Here is a 10,110-nt window from a genome sequence, read left to right as displayed (position 1 = left end):
TTAAGAATCTTGGAGCTCCCAATTTGCTGGAAACTTTAGAAGAGCCTCGTGGCCCTTTTTGAACTTTACTTGGCTAAATGGCTGTTACGATGCCAACAGTAGCTGGTAGAGGATGAAACGGAGGATGGATTGGAGCACCAGAGATAGCTCACAAGAAACCAAGAAACAGTCACAGATGGGGACTCGGAAGTTTCAAAATACTTTTTCTTTTTTTGGTAAAATGATATAGAAATGGGAGCTTCAGTGAGAGTTTGGAGACATGGACATGTGAAGTCTTTTCTATGCTAAAAATCAGTTGACATTATAAAAAGTAGGGGCCCTATCTGGCATCAATGGGAGGGGAGGCCCTTGGTCCTGTGAAGGCTTGATTCCCCAGTGTAGAGGAATGCTAGGGCGGTGAGGCAGGAGTGGATGGGTGGATGGGGGAGCACCCTCATAAAAGCAGGTAAGGGGGGGGATTTGCAGAGGGGAAACCCGGAAAGAGGAATAATATTTGAAATGTAAATAAATAAAATATCCAATTTAAAAAAGAACTGTAAAAGGGAAACATTTTTTAAAAAGTATTTAATCTTTTTTTTTAACAGTCCACTCTATCCCTCCCTCCCTCTGCTAACCTCCCCCCCGCGTGATTGCAAAAAGCATTATGTATTTTTTTTAAAGCCATATGCTAGTTTCGCGTTGCCAGAAGTGAAGCCAAGGAGAAAAAGGAGGGCTGAGGCCTAACCTAGAGCTGCTCTCGGGGTTGGCCTCGAAGTCCTAGGCACCTGCAGGGAAGAAAGAAAAAAACAATCGGGCTTTATAAAGCTGTTCTAGGTGCCAACCTTACCCCACCCCCCATCCCGCTCCTGCGTAGCACCCGGCCCGGCCTGTGCACCTCCCCCCGGCCCAACCCCCTTGCCAGGTGGCCTTCTGGGCACATCCAGTCTCTGATATCCGCCAGCCACCACGGGTTTTCCTGTAGGTTATATTGTACATAGCAGTGGGGCTGGCTTTCTCTTGGCAGCCCGAGAAAACCGCAGCGGTGGTAAAGAGTTGCCTACTTGTCTCCATCCCTGTCTTCCACCCCGGAGCAGACGCCCCACCCCATCCGCAGGGACCTTTTCGGTCTCCCTCCTCTATAACTATTAATGGGTTCTGAAGGCTCCTTTTTAAGATCTTCAGGGTTCCCACAAGACTGGCTTTCACTCGCTAGTTCCCCACCCTTCAGCGACTGCTCCCGCGTTCTGTCCTGCAACCCTCACTCCAGCTCTTTCGCTAGTAGCGTCTCTAACCACTTCTTTTTCCTGAACACACACACACACACACACACACACACACACACACACACACACACACACACACACACACACACTCAGCAACCTACTCATTGAAAACAGGTCTCCTCCTACGCCTCCTTCTCCTGGAAGACAGCTGTACTTGGGGGGATCCGGCCCATCAAATTAGGACCCAGCCCAGCCTCCCTCTTTCTCGCTTGCAGCTTGGAATCTAATCCAGTCAACACTCATTTCCAAGGACCAGAATGAGACTGTTACGCCCTTGTTCCGGGATCTATTCTAATAGCTTCTAAACCATGTTTTACACTAAACATTTATGTTATTTTCGTATTTTGCTTCATAAATTTTACTTTAACTATTTTCCCCTTAGCAAATGAAAAACTTCAAGCTTGACATTTTATGTAGGGGTGGGTTGTGTAAAGGGGACGGGATCCAAGAAAGGCTTCCTAGTTGCTGAAGGTTTTAAAAGGAAAGGGGGGCTTATATTGATATGTGGTTTAATCATATCTCCAAGAAGTGGGCCGTTTACATTTTATTAGCTACGTGTATACACCCCTTGCGCGGTGCTCACGGAGGCCACAGACATCGATTGAATCCCCTCTAGGTTTAATTCCAGGCTGATAGGAGCTGCCTGAAGTGGGTGGAAGAGCAGGGCACTTTTTTTTTTTTTTTTTTTTTTTTTTGGTTCTTTTTTTTTTCGGAGCTGGGGACCGAACCCAGGGCCTTGCGCTTCCTAGGTAAGCGCTCTACCACTGAGCTAAATCCCCAGCCCCGAGCAGGGCCCTCTTAACCGCCGAACCACATCTCCAGCCCTAAAATGTAAACTTGAAAAGATGGGTAACGACTGAGTCTCTTGGAGGGGAGCATGGAAGATCTCCACTTCAGACATCCTCAAAAAACGCCCTGGTGACACAAATAACCCTATTAAAAAAATGGGGTTCAGAGCTAAACAAAGAATTCACAGCTGAGGAATGCTGAATGGCTGAGAAACACCTAAAGAAATGTTCAACATCTTTAGTCATCAGGGAAATGCAAATCAAAACAACCCTGAGATTTCACCTCACACCAGTGAGAATGGCTAAGATCAAAAACTCAGGTGACAGCACATGCTGGCGAGGATGCGGAGAAAGAGGAACACTCCTCCATTGTTGGTGGGATTGCAGACTGGTACAACCATTCTGGGAATCAGTCTGGAGGTTCCTCAGAAAATTGACATTGAACTGCCTGAGGATCCAGCTATACCTCTCTTGGGCATATACCCAAAAGATGCCCCAACATATAAAAAAAAAAAGACACGTGCTCCACTATGTTCATCGTAGCCTTATTTATAATAGCCAGAAGCTGGAAAGCACCCAGATGCCCTTCAACAGAGGAATGGATACAGAAAATGTGGTACATCTACACAATGGAATATTACTCAGCTATCAAAAACAATGACTTTATGAAATTCCTAGGCAAATGGTCGGAACTGAAAAATATCATCCTGAGTGAGCTAACTCAATCACAGAAAAACACACATGGTATGCACTCATTGATAAGTGGTTATTAGCCCAAATGCTTGAATTACCCTAGATGCATAGAACAAATGAAACTCAAGATGGATGATCAAAATGTGAATGCTTCACTCCTTCTTTAAAAGGGGAACAAGAATACCCTTGGCAGGGAATAGAGAGGCAAAGATTAAAACAGACACAGAAGGAACACCCATTCAGAGCCTGCCCCACATGTGGCCCATACATATACAGCCACCCAATTAGACAAGATGGATGAAGCAAAGAAGTGCAGGCCGACAGGAACAGGAGCTGGATGTAGATCTCTCCTGAGAGACACAGCCAGAATACAGCAAATACAGAGGCGAATGCCAGCAGCAAACCACTGAACTGAGAATAGGACCCCCGTTGAAGGAATCAGAGAAAGAACTGGAAGAGCTTGAAGGGGCTTGAGACCCTATATGTACAACAATGCCAAGCAACCAGAGCTTCCAGGGACTAAGCCACACCCAAAGACTATACATGGACTGACCCTGGACTCTGACCTCATAGGTAGCAATGAATAGCCTAGTAAGAGCACCAGTGGAAGGGGAAGCCCTTGGTCCTGCTAAGACTGAACCCCAGTGAACTAGACTGTGGGGGGAGGGCGGCAATGGGGGAGGATGGGGAGGGGAACACCCATAAAGAAGGGGAGGGGAGGGATTAGGGGGATGTTTGCCCGAAAACCGGGAAAGGGAATAACACTCGAAATGTATATAAGAAATACTCAAGTTAATAATAATATAATAATAATAATAAAAAACAAAAAAAAACCAAAAAACAAAAACGCCCTGGCCTAGAAAACTTTCCACTGCGAAGGCCAAGGTTTACAAATCTGAGGCGCAAGAGCTGAAGCACAGGATGTAGAGTGACTTGGTTTGGAAACTGGAATCAGTCCACCAGGCCAGGCTCTGCTGCTGCGCTACAGGTGTGTGCAGAACCGAATACTAGACCTCTGGGCCCTTCCGCTCTTGTGGTACCCAGCCTAGTCCTTGACCGTGAGTAAGCAGGTGGGTAAAATGGGAATTTATGGGGCAGTGTCCATGTTCTCAGGCTCATTTGAGTTGCATCTTTTTCTGAGTTTCAGAAGCCCTTGGACCACCCATGCTCACCTGGGCGTGCTTGAGCAGAAGTTATGCCTGTCGGTGACCCGGGAAACGTTCCCAGCGGAGGAGAGTAGATACCGCAAATACCGCACGACGTCGTGATGTCCCCGCTCTAGGGCCAGGTCGAGCGGCAGGCGACCCCAGGCATCGCGCACATCCAGCCGCGCCCCTGCCTCGTGCAGCACTGCCAGAGTGTCTAGGAAGCCCTCCCGCGCTGCGTCGTGCACCGGTCGGGAGAGGGTGGTGGGGTCCTCGCAGTTCGAATCTGCACCATAGGAGAGCAGGAGAGCTGCCACTTTGACGTTGCCCATCATCATCACCTGAAAAGTCAGAAAAAGAGTAAAGGGGTCACAGACACAGTGAAGGCAGGGCCCAAGAAAGTAAGTAAGAAGCCTTAACTAAGAAGCCTCATCCTTAACTACATCCATAGTCACAGTCACGAGGTTCTATCCCTTAAAGGAGCCCAGTCCCGCCCATGAATTCTTCTTACACACAGGTTAACAGTGTATTTCCTAAGATTTCCTGGTGCTCAAACCCCTGTAGAACATCACCAAGGCACAGACACACTGCACTCGCCTCATTTGAGATGAACTGAGATTGTGTGGTAATTACTAAAAAGTGGTTGTGGGAGGGGGCGTGGGCTGGAGAGGTGGCTCCGCAGTTAAGAGCACTGACTTCCAGAGGTCCTGAGTTCAATTCCCAGCAACCACATGGTGGCTCACAACCATCTGTAATGGGATCCGATCATCCAGTGTGTCTGAAGACAGCTACAGTGTACTCATACACATAAAATAAATAAAGCTTTTTAAAAAGTGGTTGCAAAAAAGACAACCAGAATTCTTACAAAAAGTTTTTGTTAACCTTGTCTTCCTGGAATGCTATACTTCAATTCAATAAAATAAGAAAGCTGGTCCCTAAAATATAATTTCCCCTCCCCATCTTAAATTATTGGTCCTTTGAACTGAGACTAGAGAGGAAAGACTTTGGAGACAGCACACTATCAAGGAACTTGAGGCACATTATCCAAGTGTGCAAACCCAGGCTCCCGGAATTCCCATCCACTCTGGACAACCAGAATAAGGCTCGAGGTTTTCCCAGATGTCCTGCCACAGAGAAGATATATAAGATATATAAGCAGGGACACAGATGTCAGAGAGAAGAGGCAGGTGTCCTGGCCCCTGAGCTAGGAAAAAGAAAGCAGATTCTGGCTTTTAGCCTTCTAAAAAAAATGAAGCCCTCTGGGCTCATTTTAGACATCCGGTTCCTATAGTTACATAATGATAATTTTGTGTTTGTCTTAGTCATTAAATATGTGCTAACTGGCTCAGTTGGTGGGATGCTTGCCTGGTGTTTTGGTTTGCTTTCTATTGCTGCAGTAGAGACCATGACCAAAAGTATCCTGGGGAAGAAAGGGTATCACAGTTCTTCACAAGTCAGGAACTCCAGCTGTGCAGGAACCTGAAGGGGTGCTCTAAACAGCTTGCTCAGCTTGCTTTCCAATGCAGGCAAACCAACTAACTACCTATGGGTCGCACTGCCCACACTGAGCTGGATTCTCCCAGAAATCAAGAAAGTGCCCTGCCTCTGACTTGCCTAAAGGCCAATATGATAAATACATTTTCTTAAAGTACCTTCTTTCCAAATTACTCTAGTTTGTCGTGTTGACTGTAAAACCACCTGTAAGACCTAGCATGTGAAAGAAACTCTGGGTTCAAACTCCAACACTATATATTCTCAGCACCCAGTGAATAAAGGCAGGAGGATCAGAATTTCAAAGTCACCCTCAGCTACAAATCCTTTTGGAAGCCAGTCTGAGCTGCATAAGATCCTCTCTGTCTCCGTCTCTCTGTCTCTCTGTCTCTCTGTCTCTCTGTCTCTCTGTCTCTCTGTCTCTCTCTCTCTCTCTCTCTCTCTCTCACACACACACACACACACACACACACTAAAAGAGGGGAGGTGGAGAAGGACTAGGAGGGAAACTGTAATCAGGATATGTTATAGGAGAAAAAAATCTATTTTTACATAGAATGGAAAATTATAAGTTGTTAGAACAGTAATAAGAAAACAAAAACTTCTCGTTTAAATTTTGAAAGGTTAGCTCTGGACTGTCAGTCCTCCTGACACAAACCACTTCCCAAGGCTACACAGAAAAACCCTGTCTCAAAAACAACAACAACAGTAATGATAAATTAAGTCATTTCCACAGGAGACTGGACTCAACACAGTGCTTTGTGCATGAGGAGCAAGAGCTCAACCATCTTATCTCCCGTCATCTACCAGAGAGGAATTTTGAAATGGACTCCACAGTGGCCACAGAGACACATAACTATCTTGTTATGTAGGGGTAAGGGACTCCAGTTCTGGATGACCTCACACCACCTGGGTGAACATCAGACATGCATGTGGTACAGATATGCATTCAGGCAAAACACCTACACACAGATAATAAACCAATAATAAAGAATAATAAACAACCCAACTATAGAAGTGGGAGTTCTGCTGCTCAATAGGAAGTATGACTTGAGGTTGGAAGTTATGCTTACAGTACCAATGGAAATGTTAACTTTAAGTTACCTGCTTACACTTTCAAAACGTGATTAACTATCACATAAAACTTTCCCCAAGTTGTTTTACTTACAATGGCGACTCTTCAAAGCTCTGTAGGGTAAAGATGGCTATGCAGGTAAAAGATTTGCTATCAAGCCTGACCTTCCTTTTCCAGATTCATATGGTGGAAAGAGACAACCACATCCCACAAGTTGTCCTCTGATCTCCACACACAGCCCCCTCTCAACTAAATAAATAAATCAGTGCAATAAAAAAATGTAAAGCTCTGTAAAGTTAACTGGACAATAAACTAGGCAGAACTCGCTTTAGAGAAAACAAGAAAGCCCCCAATACCACTTTGTACAGGGAACCCACAGTTTTTTGAACTAATTTTATCTAGGGTCCAAAATAAAGAAACATTTGCTCATACTAGAGGAAACTTGACTATAGGTTTGGAACGTGTACTCAGACTACAAGAAGGGAAGGGCAATGTTAGCTAATGTAATTGATGCACCACTACGTTTGCCTACTGTGTGTATAATAACAACCGAGCTCTGGAACAAGTCTTACTCCTCCAAGTCAGGCGCACGTCCTTCTCTTCAGGCCCCTGCTTCTGTTTACCCACTGCTTTGCTTGGTGGCTATCTCCTCCTCCTCTCCTGTCGAAAGTTTTAACCTCAGGAGTCTTCTCAAGAATCATATTAGCAACAACAGTCTTGCATGTAATATTACAAAAAAACACCCAAAATAACCCATATGGATGGCCAAGAAGTTTGCCACCAGAATAAGCTTGAAGAATGGACCCTGATAAATCTTCAGGAACTTTTGGTTCTCAAGAGGAAAATTTAATCACTTTACTGTTCTGTACTCTCAACTGCTGGAAAAGTCAGTCTTTGGGGGTTGGGGATTTAGCTCAGTGGTAGAGCGCTTGCCTAGGAAGCGCAAGGCCCTGGGTTCGGTCTCCAGCTCCGGGAGGGAGGGGGTCATTCTTTGTCTCTTTGGATTTTCCCTTCCCTTCCCTTCTCTCCCTCCCTCCCCCCCTCCTCTCAGGTGCTCCTGTGGCACCCAGCACAATCAGGTGTGTGTGTGTGTGTGTGTGTGTGTGTGTGTGTGTGTGTGTCCATCTCCACATTAATATTAGGTAGAGGGGCTGGAATGTCATCACATCAAACATGGTTTAGCTGGCCACAGATCGTTTTATACAACTTCAAACAACTCTTATTCAGTGCTGATGGAGGTAGAGAGAGAGAGAGAGAGAGAGAGAGAGAGAGAGAGAGAGAGAGAGAGAGAGAGAGAGAGGAGAGAGAGAGAGAGAGGCAGTGAACATAGCCACTCAGAATTCTATGTGATTTTAAACATGAATTACTCAATATATATGAAGAAGACAGCATAATCAATTGCACTAGTATTGCTGAATCTTTCTCTGAAGAAAGTGAAACTAACTTAGCTTCAGGAAAACTGTAAGGGAACGACAAAAAGGAGGAAGTAATGCTGTGTGTGTGCCACGTGTATGTTGAAGACCTCCATCTTACTCATAAAATTGGTTTTAAAAGTTGCTCACATCCTTTATGGTATGGAAAAGTTGAAATGGCAAAAATAAAATGAATACTAAATCCTTTAAGAAAGTACCTTGAATTTTTTGTTGTTTTGTTCTTTCTTTCTACTCCTTTTTTTTTTTTTTTGGTGGGGGTGGGGGTGTTTCTATACAGGGCTTTCTTTGTGTCATCTCTGCAGAGCTAGAACTGAAAAGATTAGTCTGCCACTGTCTCCTGATTTTGGGATTAAAGGTGTATATCACCACAGTCCAGGTTTTTTTTTTCTTTTCTTTCTTTCTTCTTTCTAATTTTCTTCTTTCTGCCTTTCTTCCTTCCGTTCTTTCATAAACTAAGCATTTCTGTCTCAAACACCAAGTTGGTTAAACGATTTCCTCCCTCCCCCTTACTAAATATCTGTTAAAACTATCGACCTGACTTTCTTTTACTTTTCTGCATTCAATAAATAAGGCCCCCCTCTTACATATTTTAGGACTCCAAATGCAAACTCCTCAGCCACTGCTAACACTCCAAATGTTAAACTGTAAATTGTAGACACATTATTTTAAAAGGTTCACATTTATCTTGTACAACCACCCAACCTAACTAGAATTAAAAATGTTTCCACGCTCGACTTGTAAATGATCTCAAGGTCCAAAACTCGTTTATTTTTATTCTGAGATTTAAAGAGTGTAAAATATATTCTATGTTGCAGTTTCAGAAGGCACAGTCTAGCCTTTTTTAGTCAAGTTGCAACTGGTGTTGCTTTTCTTCACCTGACTATGCATAGGTTCCTGGAATGCACATTTGTTCCACAGGAATTTTCTTTGTTAGAATTAGAAACGATGGTTACAAATGGATATTACTAGGGCCGTGACTCCTTTTAGGTTGAAACTTAGTAAGCTGGTAAAAGCAAAACCAGAAAGAATCTACTGATAGTAGATGGGGAAAGTAAGAATTTTCAATAGTAAGAAATTGAAAACTCGATGCCAAAATGGTTACACTGTAACAAGTTCGTTTAATGGGGGCCCAGGGAGAGCAGCAGCAGCAGCAGCAAAAAATAAATAAATAAATAAAATAAAAAAAAAAAAAAATAAAAAAAAATAAAAAAAAAAAATTACCTGGGGTATGCATTTCAAATGGTAATTGAATGTTCACTCTTCTTGAACAAAAGTTATCTCACTGCAGATGGGACATTCCTTGCCTACCTGTATCGGGGTACGACCGAAAGTGTTCGGGGCGTTTGGTGAAGCCCCCGCTTCCAGCAGTGCCCGCACCTCGTGCTCACGGCCCTGGGCCGCTGCCCTGGCTAGTCGGTCTGCAGAGGACTCCATGCTGCTCCGGATCGCTCTCCTCGAGTTCGCCTTCCTCTCCGAGATTCAGTGCCCGCCCAGTCGCCAGTGGTGTGACCAGTGGGGCCCTCCTTCCTTCCTCTGAGGGGGGGGGGCAAACCACGCTCTGTTCCTGACCTGGTTCCACAGCCCGCTTTAGCTAGCGCTATGTGCCCTGAATAAAGCAGGAATTGAACACCTCTGAAAACACTGCTGCCCACCCCCCGGGGTCGGGGAAGGGAGTGGAGCCCGGACTGCAGAGGAGATGAGGGGTTTCTGTGGAGTGCTAGGAGTTGAAGCTTCGCTGAAGGATCGAGCTGCCCCCACCTGCTACCCACGCTGACACCCCTTCCCGCAAGCCTGGCCCCCCCTTGACGAACTGGGCTCCTTTCGGGCGGGGACACCATAGAGGAGCACATCTGAGAAAGTGAACTAGCCCATTCTCTACCCGCTCGAAATCGAAATCTCTCCTCCTCCCCAGCAAACCCCAGGTTTTAGGAAAACGAAGGAGGGAGTTTTCATCGCCAAATTGAAGCTTAAGATATTTAACTTCTTAGCGGGAAAAAAAAAAGGGCGCGTTCTCTTTTATTCAGAAGAGCGAGCTACATCCTGGCCAAGGTGAGATCCCAACAACCCTAGCTCAAACAAACAACTTATTTTGAAGGGTACTATACCAAGTATGAAACCCGAACCTTGGCGAGGGATTTTCAGAAATATTTCTGATGTTGCGGTAGCAGTGCTTGGATTCTGTACACAAATTTCAAAAAGCGAGGGAGTGAAGTCTTTGGAGGG

The 10,110-nt window shown here is 45.0% G+C and overlaps 1 protein-coding gene across 1 annotated transcript; it reads right to left on the bottom strand.

Annotated features, from left to right (window-relative positions):
• Positions 1-550: 550 nt before the first annotated feature.
• Positions 551-9,360, bottom strand: LOC116900338 (cyclin-dependent kinase inhibitor 2A). Its single transcript, XM_032902096.1, has 3 exons — positions 9,196-9,360; positions 3,916-4,229; positions 551-764 (listed from the first exon to the last, which is right to left on the bottom strand). The coding sequence occupies exons 1-3, from the start codon at positions 9,319-9,321 to the stop codon at positions 725-727; spliced, it is 480 nt and encodes a 159-aa protein (XP_032757987.1). The 5' UTR covers positions 9,322-9,360; the 3' UTR covers positions 551-724.
• Positions 9,361-10,110: the final 750 nt, after the last annotated feature.

Source organism: Rattus rattus, chromosome 1 (assembly GCF_011064425.1).
Source record: "Rattus rattus isolate New Zealand chromosome 1, Rrattus_CSIRO_v1, whole genome shotgun sequence".
Classification (NCBI taxonomy): domain Eukaryota; kingdom Metazoa; phylum Chordata; class Mammalia; order Rodentia; family Muridae; genus Rattus; species Rattus rattus.
Note: the sequence above shows the minus strand (reverse complement) of the source record. Positions and strands in the feature narration are given on the sequence as shown.

Coding starts and splice junctions, on each gene's coding strand:
- LOC116900338 (XM_032902096.1), bottom strand. CDS start 9,321: ATGGAGTCCTCTGCAGACCGACTAGCCAGGGCAGCGGCCCAGGGCCGT. Junction 4,230..9,195: donor TCGGTCGTACCCCGATACAG/GTAGGCAAGGAA, acceptor CTGACTTTTCAG/GTGATGATGATGGGCAACGT. Junction 765..3,915: donor TTCTGCTCAAGCACGCCCAG/GTGAGCATGGGT, acceptor TCTTCCCTGCAG/GTGCCTAGGACTTCGAGGCC.